Source organism: Oncorhynchus mykiss, chromosome 14, assembly GCF_013265735.2.
Source record: "Oncorhynchus mykiss isolate Arlee chromosome 14, USDA_OmykA_1.1, whole genome shotgun sequence".
Taxonomy (NCBI): domain Eukaryota; kingdom Metazoa; phylum Chordata; class Actinopteri; order Salmoniformes; family Salmonidae; genus Oncorhynchus; species Oncorhynchus mykiss.
The window spans coordinates 15,914,823-15,937,424 of NC_048578.1; the positions used below are offsets into that span (position 1 = coordinate 15,914,823).

At 41.8% G+C, this 22,602-nt stretch overlaps 1 protein-coding gene across 4 annotated transcripts in view; it reads right to left on the reverse strand.

Moving 5' to 3' along the window:
• Positions 1-22,602, reverse strand: part of LOC110488910 (alpha-1,3-mannosyl-glycoprotein 4-beta-N-acetylglucosaminyltransferase B) — a 175,433-nt gene that overhangs the window by 25,415 nt on the left and 127,416 nt on the right. For all 4 annotated transcript variants that reach the window (XM_036943038.1, XM_036943039.1, XM_036943040.1 and 1 more), the window contains 2 exons: positions 9,186-9,261; positions 5,828-5,942 (listed from right to left, as the gene is read on the reverse strand). In XM_036943038.1, the coding sequence (XP_036798933.1) occupies positions 5,828-5,942; positions 9,186-9,261 (191 nt within the window). The remainder of the gene's footprint in view (positions 1-5,827; positions 5,943-9,185; positions 9,262-22,602) is intronic.

Consider the following 22,602-nt stretch of genomic DNA (forward strand, 5'->3'; position numbering starts at 1 on the left):
ACAGACCTCAGTGTAACGCTCATTCCTTCGACGATAAACGCAAATCCGACCATCACCCCTGGTGAGACAAAACAGTGACTCGTCAGTGAAGAGCACTTTTTGCCTGTCCTGTCTGGTCCAGCGACGGTGGGTTTGTGCCCATAGACGACGTTGTTGCCGATGTTGTCTGGTGCACAACTGAGCAAGAGGACAAGTACATTAGAGTGTCTAGTTTGAGAAACAGACATCTCACAGGTCCTTAACTGGCAGCTTCATTAAATAGCACCCGTAAAACACCAGTCTCAACATCAACAGCGAAGAGGCGACTACAGGATGCTGGCCTTCTAGGCAGAGTTCCTCTGTCCAGTGACTGTGTTCTTTTGCCCATCTTAATCTTTTATTTTTATTGGCCAGTCTGAGATATGGCTTTTTCTTTGCAACTGTGCCTAGATGGCCAGCATCCCGGAGTCGCCTCTTCACTGTTGATGTTGAGACAGGTGTTTTGCAGGTACAATTTAATGAAGCTGCAAGTTGAGGACTTGTGAGGCGTCTGATTCTCAAACTAGACACTCTAATGTACTTGCTCAGTTGTGCACCGTTTGCACTGTTCTGTGAAGGGAGTAGTAGTGCACAGTTTCTCTTCAGTTTCTTGACAATTTCTCACATGGAATAGCCTTCTCAGAACAAGAATAGACGAGTTTCAGAAGAAAGTTATTTGTTTCTGGCCATTTTGAGCCTGTAATCAAACCCACAAATGCTGATGCTCCAGATATTCAACTAGTCTACAAAAAGACAGTTTTATTGCTTCTTTAATCAGAACAAGAGTTTCCAGCTGTGCTAACATAATTGCAAAAGGGTTTTCTAATGATCAATTAGCCTTTTAAATGATAAACTTGGATTAGCTAACACAAGGTGCCATTGGAACACAGGAGTGATGGTTGCTGATAATAAGCCTCTGTACGCCTATGTAGATATTCCATTAAAAGTCAGCCGTTTCCAGCTACAATAGTAATTTACAACATAACAATGTCTACACGGTATTTCTGATCAATTTGATGTTATGTTAATGAACAAAAAATTAGCTTTTCTTTCAAAAACAAGGACATTTCTAAGTGACCCCAAACTTTTGAACGGTAGTGTATGTGTTGTGATAATTGCGTTGTTTGCTCTATAACCTGTTAGTTCATATGCCTTGCCACCGTGATATATAGGCCGAGGCAATAAGAAGACATAGTGGAAGAATGAATTCAACCACACATTTGTTTCATTACAAAACCGGAGAGCAACATCTTTCCGGTGAAGTCCACAAAACATATTGCATGTAAACAAACAGTTACACGACCTACAGCATGGTCAAGACTACTAAACTATTGATTTAGAACCAAGGAGTGTTACCACAAGTCACAAAGAAAACAGGAGCTGCCGCCAATATTCTTGCACCATTTCAACATCATAAAATCACCTATGCTTAGTCTAATACAGTGACAACTAAAAGATACCAAAAACTATTTAGTCCAATCAACGTAAGCTAAATATGATGTGGCTGTCCATGTTAATGGTGTGTGTGTGTGTGTGTGTGTGGTGTGTGTGTGCGTGCGTGTGTGGTGTGTGCGTGCATGCAAGTAGAAAAAACTTGTCGACTCACTCTACTTGTAGAGAAACACCAATCCCATACTCCGCTCTTTGATGTTGCCTAAACGTTCTATCATACAATACACACTTTTAGATTTTGTTGACCTTGGCTACCTAGCTAAAAAGCTTCCTCGCTTGCCTAACTTCCTTTTATGGGCAATGATGTGCCAGGCCAGCTAGTTAACGTTAGCATACTACATCTAGCTACATGTTGAACTTCCATCCTCTCAGGCCAGGGGCACAATGTAGGAACTTATGGTTGGATCAGAATCGCTGTTATAATTATCGGCCAGCACGGAGAACTAAGTAAAACCACAAGACCAAATCCCTATCTTCATTGCTAATTTAGGAGAGGGACGATTTTAGCTAGCTTGCTAGCCAGCCACCCATGTGGTCTGTCTGTGTCTGGCACCTGTCAAACCCTGCCATAATGGGATTCTTTGGTTCAGTTTACCTTGGGACACAACGAGATACAACAATAAATAAATAAAAATCTGTCAATAATGACATTTGGCTTGTGATGTGATTGGTCTGAAGCCAAATCCAAACTGGCTTCCCTTGACACTTTTTTGGGGTGCGTCAGGAGCATTCACAGCTGAGCTCACTCAGTTTAGCACAACATTGATTGGCCATTATTTGATTTATTTTTTATCAAGGGAGGCCAAATTCTTTCTGGCTTCCCTTGCACTTAAATGCTACTACGGGAGGCAACAATGTCATACTCTTTCTGACCAGAAAGCATCAGATAGATACGCTACACATACTGAGACAGATGGGTGATGTTCCGTTCCCTCGGATGCTTTCTCCAGTGAGATACATTCAGACTATTGCGAATTGAAGGACATTTATGAAACACAGAGACGAAAGATAAAGTATTTTGTATGTTTTTTTCTTGGTACATTTTTTGAGGAAGCCTGGCTTCCCTTGGCATTCATAAATACACGCCACTGCAATACTCGTCTTTCACATTTATCAGAGAACAAAACAAAAGCACACAGTGGTGGCCTCTTGGGGGCTTTTCAGTGGATTCGGTAATTTGTTTTTTACTGATCAGCAGAGAGTCACAAGACACCATACCCCTCTTAAGCTCTGAATGGAAATGTTTGAAATGTCAAAGGCCACAGTCATAAAGTGGAATTCAGCTTCAGCCAGACTATTAGGAGTCCCATGACAAAAACAGACCATCAGAGAAGGGTTTATTTGGGTATTTTACGCTCATCATTTCAAATCAATCTGCACCATGTTTTTATTTCAGTCATAGATGAGTTCTGGGGGGTAAGGATAATGTATATCACTATTCATTTTCATCAGAAGACACAATTGACTCTGATACTGAGTTAGTGGGTGTAGTTAGACAGCTGATAGACCCCATGGGGTCTGTGTGTGTCCGGCACGTGTCAAACCCTGCGGAAGAACGGCTAGGGGATTCTTTGGTTCCGTTTACCTTGGGACCTGGTCCTGTGCTGGCTGTCAAAACCTCTTTACTTTGGGTCGGAAACAACTAGCTCTGCACGAGCCCCCAAAAACACACCACATGTGTTCCCCATTTTCTCACCAAAGATAACACAACCACTGAAAAGTTTTGGCTGCATTTAAAAAATGTTCCCCTTCAGTTCACTTTAATTGGAAGTTGGAACTGCTCTCACTAACCGAGACTGTGGCCTTGCCTCTAAAATCAATTCAATTTCCTTCAGCTCCAGTCAACAGAGCACTGTATTTTCACATGCCAGCTACCCCACACTGAAAGATTCCGGAAGATATAAGTAATTGATTACTTTCTGCAGTATAATTAGAGCAGAGATCAAATGCAGGTTAAAGCTTCAATTAATTTCGCCGGCTTTAATTCAAAGTGGGTTCTTTGAAATGTAGTTCTGACAAGTTGGAGGGAGCTTAGAAACAACTTTCCTGCCAAGCTGTAGATTTGATTATAACCTTCTGACTAAAATAGCTTACCTTTGCCATTGGTCAGCATTATTCGTATGAATAACCAAGTGGCTTTCGAGGCAATTGTTCAAGTATCAGTGTCCTACTTGTGGGTTCATAGGAAGTCCCTTTTTTGGGGGCTGCCTAGGTGAGAATCTTAAGTCAGAAATGTTTAACGTTCAGTATTAGAGCACCTGGCTAGTTCTTCTGGCTAGGATTGCAAAAATACGGTAACTTTCCCCAAATTCCCTGGTTTTCCAAAAAAACAGGTTGGAAGATGCCTGGAATCAGGAGGGAATAAGCAAGAAATCAACCAGGATTTCTGGAAAACCTAGATATCGTAGATGTACAGGCACTCAACAGTAACGTGGTAGGGCTAGCTCTTTAGGCTGTAGTAACACTGCTTTGGTGACACTGAGGGTGTTTTCATATATAGTCCTCTTTAAAGTGTACTATGCGGTAAAAAGTCAAAAGAACCCCGTTCTCTTTGTATTCACAGTGACCTTGCCTTTGAATGAGGACTCAACTATTTTGCCAGTTCACTTAAACTATTTTGTGAACCGAGTCCTCTTTGCATTTACTTTGGTATGTTTAGAAAGAAACCAAGATCTTTTTCCAAGTGCAGGACAAGCCATTCAATCAGAATGTGTTATCGGACAGCTAGATATACAGTACCAGTCAAAAGTTTGGACACATCTACTCGTTTAAAGCTTTGCACACACTTGGCATTTTCTCAACCAGCTTCATGGGGTAGTCACCTGGAATGTATTTCAATTAACAGGTTTGCCTTGTTAAAAGTGAATTTGTCGAATTTCTTTACTTCTTGATCGGTTTGAGCCGATCATTTGTGTTGTGACAAGGCAGGGTTGGTATGCAGAAGATAGCCCTATTTGGTAAAAGACCAAGTCCATATTGTGGCAAGAACAGCTCAAATAAGCAAAGAGAAACAACAGTCCATCAATACTTTAAGACATGAAGGTCAGTCAAATTTCAAGAACTTTGAAAGTTTCTTTGAGTGCAGTCGCAAAAACCATCAAGCGCTATGATGAAACTGGCTCTCACGAGGAGAGTCATGGAGTGCTGCATCAGATGACCTGGCCTCCACAATCACCCAACCTCAACCCAATTCAGATGGTTTGAGATGAGTTGGACCACAGAGTGAAGGAAAAGCAGCCAACAAGTGCTCAGCATATGTGGGAACTCCTTCAAGACTGTTGGAAAAGCATTCCAGATTAACCTAGTTGAGAGAATTCCAAGAGTGTGCAAAGCTGTCATCATGGCAAAGGGTAGCTACTTCGAAGAATCTCAAATATAAAATATACTTTGATTTGTATAACACTTTTTTTGGTTACTACATGATTTCATATGTGTTATTTCATAGTTTTGATGTCTTCACTATTATTCTACAATGTAGAAAACAGTAAAAATAAAGAAAAACCCTTGAATGAGTAGGTGTGTTCCAACTTTTGACTGGTACTGTACCTACTTACATTTTGGAAGCTAATAGATTGCATTTAGTTAAAATATGAGACATAATAATTGTATTCAGAAGACACTATTAACATGTGCATTTTATTGGTAGAATAATAAATTGCAATAGAATAAATGCAGAATAAATAATGATGTAATTGAATATTGTACACCCAAGGTATGCTGCTGTACTGCCCCTTTAAGAACTAGAAACTATTTTGTAATATATGTTGTGATTCTCACCAAATTGCTTGTCTTCTCACACTTTCAAACCCCACAATCAATAAACAGCTTATGAAGGTATCTTAGCCAATAGATCACATACTGCAAACAAATAATCTAAACTAAAACCTAATTTAGGAATTTCTGTGCGTCCTTAACAATCGCTAATCAATATCCAAAAACAGGACACATTTTTTCTGCCGAACCTGCATATTATCATCGTCTCTCTTTTGTGGCACCAATGTGAGGGGTTATGGCAAGGGAAACGTTGTTGCAGTAGTCTAGTGTGTGGTGGGGGGAAAAGAACAAGCAAACTTGTTGAGCTTAGCGTTCACATGGTCCTAAAAAAGGGAACCGGACCACGGAATTCAAGCAAACTGCCCTCAGACCACCTCTCGAGATAGTTTCAGCTCGGTTCACTTCGGGGGCTCTTTTGAGGGGTCTGAGTTCCTTTGAAGTGTTCACACTGCACAAAAATTAAGTGAACCAAAACAATTGTCTGAAAGGGACCAAATGTGAAAACACCCTGAGTCGTTGCTCTTTAACTCACACTATCAACAATAGCGCTAGGCTAGCTCTTTTGGCACAGGCTGAGGCTTACCGATGAAGCCCAGCTGGGAGAACTCCAAGATCATCCACTCCTCAGAAGGCTGCTGCAGGGCAAAGTTCTTCATCGTGGTGAAGTAATTTGGACGCGCAACAATGTCATCCTCCAGCTGAGGGAGAGAAAAGGGGAGGAAAAGAGTTAAACATTTATTTCCTTTATTAAGGGGAATTAACGTTACAATTCCCAGTCATTACATTTGATTAAATACTAATAGATGTAATTTGTAGCAATGGCTTTTTGTGATTGCAAACATATGGCCTGTACTTCTGAATAATTGAAAACTCCGGAAGGGGTCAAAAGCATTACAGAAAATAGATGACAGCGTGAAATGATGTAATACACATTGTATGGTTCAGCGTACAGTATACAGTACCAGTCAAAAGTTTGGACACACCTACTCATTCAAAAATATATATATATTTAAAAAAAAAAAACTATTTTCTACATTGTAGAATAATTGTGAAGACATCAAAACTATGGAATAAAATTATATGGAATCATGAGGTAACCAAAAAAAGTATAAAACAAATCAAAATATATTTTATATTTGAGATTCTTCAAAGTAGCCAACTATTGCCTTGATGGCAGCTTTGCACACTCTTGGCATTTTCTCAACCAGCTTCATGAGGTAGTCACCTGGAATGCATTTCAATTAACAGGTGTGTCTTGTTAAAAGTTCATTTGTGGAATGTATTTACTTCTTAACGAGTGTGAGCCAATCAGTTGTTTTGTGACAAGGTAGGGTTGGTATACAGAAGATAGCCCTATTTGGTAAAAGACCAATTCCATATTATTTCAAGAACAGCTCAAATAAGCAAAGAGAAACGACAGTCCATCTTCAAGACACTCTTCAAGTGCAGTCGCAAAAACCATCAATTGCTATGATGAAACTGACTCTCATGAAGACCGACACAGGAAAAAAGACCCAGAGTTACCTCTGCTACAGAGGATACGTTCATTAGAGTTGCCAGCCTCAGAAAGTGCAGTCCAAATAAATGCTTCTCAGAGTTCAAATTACAGACACATCTCAACATCAACTGTTCAGAGGAGACTGCATGAATCAGGCCTTTATGCTCAAATCGCTGCAACAAAAAAAACACTCCTAAAGGACACCAATAAGAGAGAAACATGAGCAATGGACATTAGACAGGTGGAAATCTGTCCTTTGGTCTGATGAGAACAAATCAGAGATTTTTGGTTCCAACTGCCGTGTGTTTGTGAGACACATAGGTGAACAGATGATCTCTGCATGTGTGGTTACCACTGTGAAGCATGGAGGAGGAGGTGTTATGGTGTGGGGGTGCTTTGCTGGAGACAATGTCAGTGATTTATTTAGAAGGCACACTTAACCAACAGGACAATGACCCAACACACCTCCAGGCTGTGTACGGGCTATTTAACCAAGAAGGAGAGTCATGGAGTGCTGCATCAGATGACCTGGCCTCCACAATCACCTGATCTCAACCAAATTGAGATGGTTTGGGGTGAGTTGCCAGCAAGTGCTCAGCATATATGTGAACTCCTTCAAGAATGTTGGAAAAGCATTCCAGGTGAAGCTGGTTGAGAGAATGCCAAGAGTGTGCAAATCAAGGCAAGGCAAACTTTTTTGGTTACTACATGATTCCATATATGTTATTCCATAGTTTTGATGTCTTCAGTATTAGTATACAATGTAGAAAATAGCAAAAATAAAGAAAAACCTTTGAATAAGTAGGTGTGTCCAAACTTTTGACTGGTACTGTATTTCCAATTAAAATTACTTAATTGCTTCATTTGTATACTCTAAACCAATAAAAACTGTCCTTTATCCTCTTACAAAAAAGCTTTAAAATTAGCTTTAAATGAGTCAGTAGACTTAAACAGGAGATGAAACGCACAACTACCAAAGACCTCCCAGTCAACTGCAACTAATTAACATGAATAAAAATAAATAAAATAAATAAAAAAGACATCTGGACAGCCTGCCGTGGTGAGAGGAGTGACAGCTGCTCTGTGTGTCACAAAACAGATGAGGTGATTCTGAAGAAATAAACTGTCACATGCGCTCCTCTCCTCTCCTTTCTGAGGCGAGGCTCCAAAACTGGTCCCACGCAACTCCTGCCACTTCCCATCTCACCCTGCTTCCCTCTCACCCCCTCTTCTCCCGCCGTGAGTGGGGACCGAGGTGGAGACAGCCCGGATACATGTTTTGTGAGTCGCATGCCACGCCAGGGTGATACATTGGGCTGCAACAGATGGCCGTTACCCTATCCCCAGCCGGTGGCGGAATAAACATGGCTGTTTCCATCAGTTTCTATCCCAGTGGCTAAAGTCTGCCCGGTAATGAGGAGCGGCAGTTTGTTCAAGCAGCCGTTACATGTGTTGATTTAAACCTGTGTTTGAACCAGTCTGTTTTAATATATTCTACACTGTCAATTTCAATGAATATGGAACATCTAGGTTTTAAAAGTAGACAAGGGACGTTGAAAGGTGAGTAGTGCCTGATTTTACTGCTATTTTAACATGGTCTCCTGTTTTCTCTAAGGAGTACAAAGGCACATTGTGAATGAGATCAGAACACATCTCTCCAGGGGACAGGAGTCATTCAGACAATATGTCAGAGCAACACAGAACCAAATGTTTCTGTGCTCTCATCAAAGCACACAATGTCACATGGAACAAGCATTGGTGCCTGAGCCATATGCTACACATGCGTTGCATTCCCTCAGTCTCGGCTTCAATGGATACAGATTGTCTTCTTGTTCCGAAGACGCTTCGATGGAGGCCTAGTGGTGTGTCAACATATCCTCCTACATTATGGGTAGGAATGAGAGACGGATGATGTTTTACAGCAACAGAAAGACGGTAACCAAATCCCAACCTAATCACAACGCTCCCTCCTAATCTGCATCTGCCTAACAGAGTTTGCATCTTTCCACTTCCTTCCCCGGCTGGGAAATAACGTGGAAGTAATTACCCTTCCCTTCACCAGAGGAGAACCTCCTTGAAGTTCAGAGCAAGTAGCGCTGTCAAAATACACAACCGCATCGGGTGTTAATGTCAAAACGCAAGCGTTCGTCGGGTCTCACGAATGCAGCCCCGACTGTGGGAGACGACTGAGGCTAATTTATGGCATGTCACCCTCACGATAGGTCTTGCGTGGAAAATGAAGTGAAGTGGAGTGCCACCTGCTCGAAGGTTATGTGCAATGGCTGCCCTGTGAGCAACGTAGTTCCAAGCACGGACAACTATTATTCCCAGAACAAACAGTTCATAGTGTTTACACACTTCCAGATTCTCATTTTACACTGCAGAATGTACTCATTTCCTAAAACAGTAAACAGATGCATATTGGAAGATTGAGGTTTCGTACCTGCACATAGTAGGTCCCTTTAGACTGGGCGTACATCATGAGAAAGCAGTAATCCAAATTCTGCTTTGTCCGCCATCTGGAGAGGAAGAGGAGAGTGACGGGGGTGCGGTTAGATTCACAAACCCAAACATACACACACACATACAACCACACGCACAAATTCACGTACGCGGATGCACAAAGGCACTGCACACACACACACACACACACACACACACACACACACACACACGCACACACACACACAATCCACATTCAAACCAGAGCCTATTCTTCTTGACATCACACAGTGGGAATTCAAACAACGTACACATATTTCATTGACATTCAGGCCTGAGTACAGCCAGTAAAGACACATTGTATCACTCTAGCATAACTCGGACACATGTTCTGCATCTGAATTCATAACGTAGGAACTCTATTGTCATTTGAGTCAGTATATACGGAAACCATAACCTTCTCTTCTAAGCGGGGCAGTAACCCAGTTCCTCTGTCCTCTCGTAAGAGGAGCAGCTGGAGGTGGATTAGTGGCTCCTGATTCAGATTAGGAGAAGAACATGAGGTTGTCTTTGTCACTGGATATCAATGAGATGTTGAAAGACAGACAGACAGACAGACAGACAGACAGACAGACAGACAGGCAGGCAGGCAGGCAGGCAGGCAGGCAGGCAGGCAGGCAGGCAGGCAGGCAGGCAGGCAGGCAGGCAGGCAGGCAGGCAGGCAAGTAATATGAGCCCACAGCCTACACACAACACATCACCACACAGGAAAAATAACAACACACTGACTAGAGCAGCCATACAGCAGGCAGCAACTACTACACCAGGAGAACAATGCCCCTGAACTCAACGCACTTCTCATCGTTTCATCCAATAAAAGACGGGCCTCCGGCAGCACAAGTCCTAAGATCTGTTTGCCCATTCAAATCTTACAATAACACCACGTGCAATGGATTCAGAAAGATACATAGTCTTTCGTTAGACTGAAATAGTCACCTAAGTAATTTACATTGTGACTAATTTACATTGTGACTCAGCTATTGCTCGAGGTGAACAAGTTAGCCAATGATGTCCACAATGTACTCTGAGAACACATTGAAATCTATGCTTATAAAAGAAAACAATTGGGGTTGATTAGGGTCAAATTCTGCCAAATTGAGATATGCAAAAATCGTTGCCATTGAACGCTGTGTTAACATTCAAATCCAATAGCTGCCGTCTTTCTAATTGGTTGATAAGCTTTATGAATCTCAGCTGTGCCCGGGAGATAGGCTTGATGACGCACCACATCACATGTGGTTATGTTATACCACAATTAACATTATGTGGTTCTTTCCCCTAGTGCTAAACCCCTTTTTCCCCATCTGGTAAATGGACGGTACACGTACCATGGGGAGGCCCGTGATAAGACACAAAGAGATCCATTCTTACCCTACCACCCCTTAAGCTATCGGTTTCACTGGATTTCAACAAACAGTAAAGTGTTTTCCCCTAATGTGCCATTAAGATGTGGAAGGTCAGTTTAGAGATGAATGATAATGGTATAGCACTTTAATTCCATCTCAAAGTGATTACTATTATCTGGGGAGTTACTAATCCCTTCCTCATTGCATGTTTTAATAAAGTGACATTACACTTATGAATGAAAATGTGTCCAATTATTTTTAACCTCAAAAGTGGACTCATGCCAAGATGAAACCACGTCCCATCACATTGGTTGTGTAGATCCAGCTATGTGCCTCTACCCCAAATGAATGGAAAAGATTAGCACCATCTTTCCTGCTTTTAATTTGTGTTTACCTTTTTTATTTTTGGGGGGGTAGAGGCATATAGCTAGATCTACACAACCAATGTCATGGGACATCTTAACATTAGACATCTGACAAACTGTGATCTGAAAGTGTAATGTTCCCTGAGGTCCATGTGGATAAGGAACACAAGTCTGTACTGTTCTGTGCCTCTGTAGCCCTGCCTAGGATCACTGTACGACGGCGGACCACCCTGTACAACACTAGACTGTGTTAGACTCGACAGGCAGCAGCTACAAGCTTCCGTACATCCTAAACATACCACAGTGACAAACTGTCAGATGTAACACACACGAAAACACAGACCCTCGGAAATGTTACCAAAGAACTGTACAACTTTCTCAGATCTCCTCTGATGCTCCCAGATGTGTGGGTTAACAGTGAAGCCTGCACGCACGCACGCACGCACACACACACACACATACACACACACACACACACACACACACACACACACACACACACACACAAAAAAAATAATTGGGGGAGCATGCCCAAAAACATACAACATACACATGGTCACACCTAAGCACATGCACACACAGGACACAGAACACACACACCCTGCTCAGGGCTAAACCTCATTATTCCATTTCAACAGCTAACCCTCCCTAAATATCACCCAGGGAGATAGAGTTTTGACAATTAATAAAAAGCTTCTAACCACAAACTTAACTACCCCAATTTAATAACAATATCAATCTGCAACGCCTGTCACATGGTTAGTTGACAAAGGGAGTTACTCGGTAGTATTTAGCTTGAATTCATTTTATTTTACTTTTTGAGAAGCAAGCAGGTGGTCCATTTTTACAAGTGCACCCTAGTGCGTCCCCGACAGATGAGCACTTAAAATGCAGGGTCACGTTCCTAGGTGCTTGTTTTACATCGACACCGAGAGAGAGCATTAGGGAAGTTGTCATGGTAGTGCAGTCTGCAGAGGGTAAATATTTGTATTTATTGTTATTGTTTAACAGTGTTTGAGTATTTATTTAAACTATATTTTGACAGAGAGTTATGCTGAGACCAAGGTCTATTTTACAGATGAGCCCTGTATACACACCAATACACATCAACACAAGAACAATACAACAACACCAATACACATCAACACAACACCAATACAACACCAATACAACACCAATACAACATCAATACAACACCAATACACATCAACACAACACCAATACAACACCAATACAACACCAATACAACATCAATACAACACCAATACAACACCAATACACATCAACACAACACCAATACAACACCAATACAACACCAATACACATCAACACAACACCAATACAACACCAATACAACACCAATACAACATCAATACAACACCAATACAACATCAATACAATACCAATACAACATCAATACAACACCAATACAACATCAATACAACACCAATACAACATCAATACAACACCAATACAACATCAATACAATACCAATACAACATCAATACAACACCAATACAACATCAATACAACACCAATACAACATCAATACAACACCAATACAACATCAATACAACACCAATACAACATCAATACAACACCAATACAACATCAATACAACATCAATACAACACCAATACAACATCAATACACATCAATACAACACCAATACACATCAACACAAGAACAATACAACATCAACACAACACCAATACAACATCAACACAACACCAATACAACATCAATACAACACCAATACAACATCAACACAACACCAATACAACATCAACACAACACCAATACAACATCAATACAACACCAACACAACACCAATACAACACCAATACAACATCAATACAACATCAATACAACACCAATACAACATCAATACAACATCAATACAACACCAATACACATCAACACAAGAACAATGCAACATCAACACAACACCAATACAACACCAATACAACACCAATACAACATCAATACAACATCAATACAACATCAATACAACACCAATACACATCAACACAACACCAATACACATCAACACAAGAACAATACAACATCAACACAACACCAATACAACACCAATACAACATCAATACAACACCAATACAACATCAATACAACACCAATACAACAAAAAATACAACACCAATACAACATCAATACAACATCAATACAACACCAATACACATCAACACAACACCAATACACATCAACACAAGAACAATACAACATCAACACAACACCAATACACATCAACACAACACCAATACAACATCAACACAACACCAATACAACACCAATACAACATCAATACAACACCAATACAACATCAATACAACATCAATACAACACCAATACAACATCAATACAACATCAATACAACACCAATACACATCAACACCAGAACAATGCAACATCAACACAACACCAATACAACACCAATACAACATCAATACAACACCAATACAACATCAATACAACACCAATACAACACCAATACAACACCAATACAACACCAATACAACATCAATACAACACCAATACAACATCAATACAACATCAATACAACACCAATACACATCAACACAAGAACAATACAACATCAACACAACACCAATACACATCAACACAACACCAATACAACATCAACACAACACCAATACAACATCAATACAACACCAATACAATACCAATACAACATCAATACAACATCAATACAACACCAATACAACACCAATACAAGACCAATACACATCAACACAAGAACAATACAACATCAACACAACACCAATACAACACAAATACACATCAACACAAGAACAATATAACATCAATACAAGAACAATACAACATCAACACAAGAACAATATAACATCAATAAAATAACAATATAACATCAATAAAATAACAATATAACATCAATACAAGAACAATATAACATCAATACAAGAACAATATAACATCAATACAAGAACAATACAACATCAACACAAGAACAATATAACATCAATAAAATAACAATATAACATCAATAAAATAACAATATAACATCAATACAAGAACAATATAACATCAATACAAGAACAATACAACATCAACACAAGAACAATACAACATCAACACAAGAACAATATAACATCAATACAAGGACAATATAACATCAACACAAAAACAATACACCATCAATACAACATCAACACACACCAATACAACATCAATGCAAATATCAGATCCAATTCTATACACTGAATACTTTTCTACTGTATGTATCTGTGTTACAATTCGATGTTAACATGTTTTTCTATACCTTTACTTTAAGCATTCATTTGCATGCTATGTATATACCACAAGTATTCATTAAGCCACATAAATATGATTCTCCAAGTGCTTCCCAATTCTTGCTCAACCTGTCTTCCTGCCTCCTCCTCTCTCTCTCTGTCTTTCCACACTATCTTGTATCAGCCCATTTGATGTGAGGGATGTGTGCCTGCTCCGCCCGTCCTGTCCTCCTCATGCATTATGAAACAGTGTCTCAGCACAGCCTGTCTACATGTCACAAACAAGCAACCTATATTGAATACGGACCTGGTTTCCTCTGCTTCTCTCAGAATACAGGCCAAGGAGCAAGATTGCAAATGCAGTCTGTTTTGTCCTGAATTTGAGTTGACACACATAGACAACACATTTGCACTTAGTGATGAAACAGTTCAGTACAGAATGTCTACACACAAACCCAAACCCACCCACCCACCACACACCACACACACACCCTATAGGCAGCCTATCCATCCTGCAGTCCCCTCCTGGTACAGGACCACTTGGTTAATCGATAGGGAACATTGTCTCATTCTCCTTGGCCAGGGCTGCAATTCTCCAACAATGATAGAGGGAGGAGAGATGACAGAGAGAGGAGAGAGGGAAGAGGAGAGAGAGGATGAGGGGTGAGTAAGACATGGCTCCCGGAGCAAATCGATCGAGGGGCTCTGATTGAGCAGGCCGGACAGACAGCCTTTAATCTCAATAGACTGGTTGTGTCATCAGACCACTTCTTCTATTGTGCTGCTAAGCCCCCAGCCCAGTGCTGCGGCAGCTACAAAGTCACACTGATGACTTTAGAGTGCTAACGTTATGAAATTCATCCAATCAACAAATTGCATCACATCAATGTCTCCCTGAGAACATGACACCAAAGCAAAGCACAGACCTTCATATAAGATACATGATCCTCAGGGATGCACAAACCAATTAAACCCTGTTACACACTAATCAGATGAAATATACACCCTACACAAAGAAAATACTATATGACTAAATTAAATGTAATAGGCCTACCATCTCATCTTACAGACAGAGAGACAGATTGTTTGCGTGACAATAATAGTTTCGAGTATCTGGGCTGATTTGATATTGATTCGTCATCTCTCTGTCCGTCTGTCTGCCTGATGCGGGATTGATTCGTCTGCCTGGTTGATCTGCCATTGCTTTACTTGGTCAGGATGATCTGGGAACAATTAGTCCATTAGCCTGATCTGCCATGAGTTTGTCTTTAGGGGGAAACCTTGTACTCTGTTCGAAAATACTAACTTCCAGCTTTATAGTATTGAGTTAAGACTGTAAAGAGAAGAAATAAGATCCATGTTGCATTCTGAAGCTAATGGACAGTGATGAAATAAGATCTGTGTTGCATTCTGAAGCTAATGAACAGTGATTAAATAATATCTGTGTTTCATTCTGAAGCTAATGAACAGTGATGAAATAAGATCCGTGTTGCATTCTGAAGCTAATGAACAGTGATGAAATAAGATCAGTGTTTCATTCTGAAGCTAATGAACAGTGCTGAAATAAGATCCGTGTTGCATTCTGAAGCTAATGAACAGTGCTGAAATAAGATCCGTGTTGCATTCTGAAGCTAATGAACAGTGCTGAAATAAGATCCCTGTTGCATTCTGATGGTAATGGACAGTGTGTAAGAATCAAATGGAAAACATCTCAGCACAACATACGGTCAGATGAAGCAGATGCTAAGCTACAGGACTGTTTTGCTAGCACAGACTGGAATATGTTCCGGGATTCTTCCGATGGCATTGAGGAGTACACCACATCAGTCACTGGCTTCATCAATAAGTGCATCGATGATGTCGTCCCCACATTGACTGTACATACATACCCCAACCAGAAGCCAAGGATCACAGGCAACATCTGCACTGAGCTAAAGGATAGAGCTGCAACTTTCAAGGAGCGGGACTCTAACCCGGAAGCCCTCCGACGAACCATCAAACAGGCAAAGCGTCAATACAGGACTAAGATCAAATCGTACTACACCGGCTCCGACGCTCGGATGTGGTAGGGCTTGTAAACTATTACAGACTACAAAGGGAATCACAGCCGAGAGCTTCCCAGTGACACGAGCCTACCAGACGAGCTAAATAACTTCTATGCTCGCTTCGAGGCAAGTAACACTGAAACATGCATGAGAGCATCAGCTGCTACAGACTGTGTGATCACGCTCTCTGCAGCCGATGTGAGTAAGACCTTTAAACAGGTCAACATTCCCAAGGCCGCAGGGCCAGACGGATTACCAGGACATGCACTCCGAACATGTGCTGACCAACTGGCAAGTGTCTTCACTGACATTTTCAACCTCTCTCTGTCTGAGTCTATAATAACAACATGTTTCAAGCAGACCACCATAGTCCCTGTGCCCAAGAACACTAAGGTAACCTGCCTAAATTACTACTGACCCGTAGCACTCACATATGTAGCCATAAAATGCATTGAAAGGCTGGTCATGGTTCACAACACCATTATCCCAGAAACCCTAGAAACCCTAGACACACTCAAATTTGCATCCCGCCCCAAAAGATCCACAGATGATGCAATCTTTATTGCACTCCACACTGCCCTTTCACATCAGGTACAAAAGGAACACCTATGTGAGAATGCTATTCATTGACTACAGCTCAGCGTTCAACACCATAGTGCCCTCAAAGCTCATCACTAAGCTAAGGACCCTGGGACTGAACACCTCCCTCTGCAACTGGATCCTGGACTTCCTGACGGGCCGCCCCCAGGTGGTAAGGGTAGGTAAAAACACATCCGCCACGCTGATCCTCAACACGGGGGCACCTCAGGGGTGCGTGCTCAGTCCCCTCCTGTACTCCCTGTTCACCCATGACTGCACGGCCAGGCACAACTCCAACACCATCATTAAGTTTGCAGATGACACAACAGTGCTAGGCCTGATCACTGACAATGACGAGACAGCCTATAGGGAGGAGGTCCGAGACCTGACCATGTGGTGCAAGAACAACAATTGTGGACTACAGGAAAAGGAGAACAGAGCACACTCCTATTCTCATCGATGGGGCTGTAGTGGAGTAGGTTGAGAGCTTCAAGTTCCTTGGTGTTCACATCACCAACAAACTAACAGGGTCCAAGCACACCAAGACAGTCGTGAAGAAGGCACGACAAAACCTATTCCCCTCAGGAGACTGAAAAGATTTGGCATGGTTCCTCAGAGTCTCAAAAGGTTCTACAGCTGCACCATCGAGAGCATCCTGATGGGTTGCATCACTGCCTGGTAAGGCACTACAGAGGGTAATGTGTATGGCCCAGTACATCATCGGGTCCAAGCTTCCTGCCATTCAGGACCTCTATACCAGGCAGTGTCAAAGGAAGGCCCTCAAAGACTCCAGCCACCCTAGTCATAGACTGTTCTCTCTGCTACGGCATGGCAAGCGGTACCAGAGCGCCAAGTCCAGGTCCAAGAGGCTTCTAAACAGCTTCTACCCCAAAGCCATAAGACTCCTGAATATCTAATCAAATGTCTACCCAGACTATTTGCACTGCCCCTCCCCCTCCTTTATGCTGCTGCTACTCTCTGTTATTTTCTATGTATAGTTACTTTAATAACTCCACCTACATGTACTGTACATATTACATCAATTATCTTGACTAACCGGTGCCTCCGCACATTGACTCTGTACCGGTACCCCCTGTACATAGCCTCGCTATTGTTATTTTACTGCTGCTCTTTAATTATTTGTTACTTTTATTTATTTTTTGCGGGGTATTTTTCTTAAAACTGCATTGTTGGTTAAGGGTTTGTAAGTAAGCATTTCAATGTAAGGTCTATGTATTCGGTGCATGTGACAAATGGAAATGTATTTTATTTTGATTTGTATTAAGGATGTGTATTAAGGATGTGTATTAAGGATTAAGGATCGGACCCTTTTTTTTCAATTTTCACCTAAAATGACATACCCAAATCTAACTGCCTGTAGCTCAGGCCCTGAAGCCAGGATAGGCATTTTCTGAAAGGAAACACTTTGAAGTTTGTGTAAATGTGAATGGTATGTAGGAGAATATAACACAATAGATCTGTTAAAAGACAATACAAAGAAAAACCAACCATTTTTTTTGTACCATCATCTTTGAAATGCAAGAGAAAGGCCATAATGTATTTTTTATTTATTTTATTTGACCTTTGTTTAACCAGGTAGGCAAGTTGAGAACAAGTTCTCATTTACAACTGTGACCTGGCCAAGATAAAGCATAGCAGTTCGACACATACAACAACACAGAGTTACACATGGAGTAAAACAAACATACAGTCAATAATACAGTACAAAAACAAGTCTATATACAATGTGAGCAAATGAGGTGAGAAGGGAGGTAAAGGCAATGAAAAGGCCACGGTGGCGAAGTAAATACAATATAGCAATTAAAAACACTGTAATTGTAGTTTTGCAGTAGGTAATGTGCAAAGTAGAAATACTGGGGTGCAAGGGAGCAAAAATAAATAAATACAGTAGGGGATGAGGTCATTGTTTGGGCTATTTATAGATGGGCTATGTACAAGTGCAGTGATCTGTGAGCTGCTCTGACAGCTGGTGCTTAAAGCTGGTGAGGGAGATAAGTGTTTCCAGTTTCAGAGATTTTTGTAGTTGGTGACAAAACGGATGGCACTGTGATAGACTGCATCCAATTTGTTGAGTAGGGTGTTGGAGGCTATTTTGTAAATGACATCGCCGAAGTCGAGAATCGGTAGGATGGTCAGTTTCACAAGGGTATGTTTGGCAGTATGAGTGAAGGATACTTTGGTGCAAAATAGGATGCCAATTCTAGATTTAACTTTGGATTGGAGATGTTTGATGTGAGTCTGGAAGGATAGTTTGCAGACTAACCAGACACCTAGGTATTTGTAGTTGTACACATATTCTAAGTCAGAACCTTCCATAGCAGTGATAATGGGTGAACGGGCAGATGTAGGCAGCGATCGGTTAAAGAGCATGCATTTAGTTTTACTTGTATTTAAGAGCAGTTGGAGGTCACGGAAGGAGAGTTGTATGGCATTGAAGCTTGTCTGGAGGGTTGTTAACACAGTGTCCAAAGAAGGGCCAGAGGTATACAGAATGGTGTCGTCTGCGTAGAGGTGGATCAGAGACTCACCAGCAGCAAGAGCGACATCATTGATGTATACAGAGAAAAGAGTTGGCCCAATAATTGAACCCTGTGGCACCCCCATAGAGACTGCCAGAGGCCCGGACAACAGGCCCTCCGATTTGACACACTGAACTCTATCGGAAAAGTAGTTGGTGAACCAGGCGAGGCAATCATTTGAGAAACCGAGGCAGTTGAGTCTGCTGATGAGGATGTGGTGATTGACATAGTCAAAAGCAGCACAGTATTGTTTCTTATTGATTGCGGTTAAGATATTGTTTAGTACCTTGAGCGTGGCTGATGTGCACCCATGACCAGCTCTGCAACCAGATTGCATAGCGGAGAAGGTGCGGTGTGATTCGAAATGATCGGTAATCTGATGTTGACTTGGATTTTAAAGACTTTAGAAAGGCAGGGTAGGATAGATATAGGTCTGTAGCAGTTTGGGTCAAGAGTGTCCCCCCCCCTTTGAAGAGGGGGATGACCGCAGCTGCTTTCCAATCTTTGGGAATCTCAGACGACACGAAAGAGAGGTTAAACAGGCTAGTAATAGGGGTTGCAACAATTTCAACAGATAATTTTAGAAAGAAAGGGTCCAGATTGTCTAGCCCGGCTGATTTGTAGGGGTCCAGATTTTGCAGCTCTTTCAGAACATCAGCTGACTGGATTTGGGAGAAAGAGAAATGGGGAAGGCTTGGGCGAGTTGCTGTGGAAAGCATGGCCAGCCGTAGAAAAATGCTTATTGAAATTCTTAATTATACTGGATTTATCGGTGGTGACAGAGTTTCCTATCCTCAGTGCAGTGAGCAGCTGGGAGGAGGTGCTTTTATTATTAGCATTATTCTAGCACAAGTGCAATAAAAATGTTGGCCACTAGATGGCAGCATATATATGCAAAGTTTTAGGTGATCCAATGAACCATTGCATTTCTGTTCAAAATGTTGCGTCAAGCCCGCCCTTTCTTGTTACTTACAACCTCATTCTAATAGCACTGGCCTATGTTAGCTTAACCATCCTGCAGGGGACCCACCGATCCTGAAGAAGAGTGTTACAGTGTGTGTGTGTGTGTGTCCACATTTAACTCCCCTACCTACTCATTTCATTAATCTCCTCCCATCTCCTCTACATCTATCTCCATCCATCCATCCACCCACCAATCCAACTCTCTTCCTCCCTCCATCCCCCTCACCACATCAGCACAGGCTGACTGCGGTTGCAACGTGATCCTCGTATGCGGTTGATATTTCATCAGTCACGGTTCATCTCCCAGGGCCTTATGATTGGACTGACTCCATCAAAGAGAGAGGGATAGAGGGAGGAGAGGAAGGAGGGTAAGACAAAGGGGGCATCGAGGGCCCCATCAGCTTTGACACACAGATCAAGCCTGGCACTGTCCTGATGGAGCCATTACTGGAACGGAAAGAGAAAGAGGAGAGGAAGATGGAAAGAGATCTTGCCAATGAATGAATTAACACACGGACTCTCTCTCTCACTGTCTCTTCTACTTTCTCCCTCCATCTCCATCTCGGTCCCAGCGTCCCAGATACTACCACACACAGAGCAGAACACATGCACATGCAAACTCACACGCACTCCATTCCTCCTTAAATGTCTCTCATTCTGCATCTCTCTCTCTCTCCCTCTCTCTCTCTCTCTCAAGATTAAGTTAATTAACTTTGAATGGAATATCTGCACAGCTGCTGGCTGCAGCCTTAACACATCCACTGCATTTAGATTTTATTCTGGGGATTTAGCTTACCACTGCATTTTAACTTTACAACATAAAATATAACCAATAATATTACGTACATTACAGTATATCACTGGTGACAAGAATGAAATTCAACTAAACACCGCAACAGACTATAGGGGAAAATTAGACCTTACCAGTAAAACAAAATAACTTTGGTCAGTGTGGTGTGTGTGTGTAACCTTTATTTAAACAGACAAGTCAGTTAAGAACAAATTCTTATTTACAATTATGGCTTACCCCGGGTGACGATGGGCCAATTGTGCACTGCCCTATGAGACTCCCAATCACGGCCGGATGTGACACAGCCTGGATTCGAACCAGGGACTGTAGTGACACCTCTTGCACTGAAATGCAGTGCCTTACACCGCTGTGTCTATGTGTGTGTGTTAACTATTTAACTGTACTAGAATGCTTAAAAGGCCCCTAAAATTTGAAATATCGGTTATTGTTATCAGGGTTTTTGGCAAGGAAAGTATCGGATATCGGTATCGGCCAAAAATGTCATCTCGGTGCATCACTAGATACAATAATTCCATCCCGCCTGGTCGCAAAACGTGTATGGATCCGGGGCAATAGGTCTTAGGTCTTAGGTCTTAGCTGAGCATCCACTAGTGTGGACATTGGACCAGAGCCAGAGCTACATTGCATGACAAAACAGAACTATCACTAAGACAACACTAGCGGCAGATGGGAATGGGCAGCTGATGATCTGTGTGTGTGACATCGCCCCATTCGGCGTGGTGAACTGAGAGCGACACCCTGTCCTGGTTGTCTTAGTGCTGATGCTCCACTTCTAGTCCAGATCACCGGTAAGTCATCTGGAAGACATGACGGTGATGACAGTTGGTCTGAGACACACTCTTTCTCTCTCTCTCTCTTCCTCTTCATCATTGTCTCTCTCCCTCTTCCTCGTCTCTCTCCTTCTTCCTCTTCATCATCCCTCCTTCTTCCTCTTCATCATCGTCTCTCTTCCTCTTCGTCCCTCTCCCTCTTTATCATCGTCTCTCTTCCTTTTCATCATCGTCTCTCTTCCTCTTCATCATCATTGTTACGAGTCTTTCTCCTTCCTCTTCATCATCGTCTCTGTCCCTCTTCCACTTCCTTATCGTCTCTCACACTCTTTTTCTTCATCATCGTCTCTCACGCTTCCTCTTCATCATCGTCTCACACTCTTCCTTATTGTCTCTCTCCCTCTTCTTCTTCATTATCGTCCCTCTTCCTCTTCATCATCATCTCTCTCCCTCTTCATCATCGTCTCTCCCTCTTCCCCTTCCTCTTCATGATCGTCAATCTCCCTTTTCCTCTTCATCATCGTATCCCTTCCTCTTCGTCCCTCTCCCTCTTCATCATCGTCTCTTCCTCTTCATCATCATCTCTCTTCCTCATCATTGTTACGGGTCTAGTCTCGCTCCTTCCTCTTTATCATCGTCACTCTCCCTC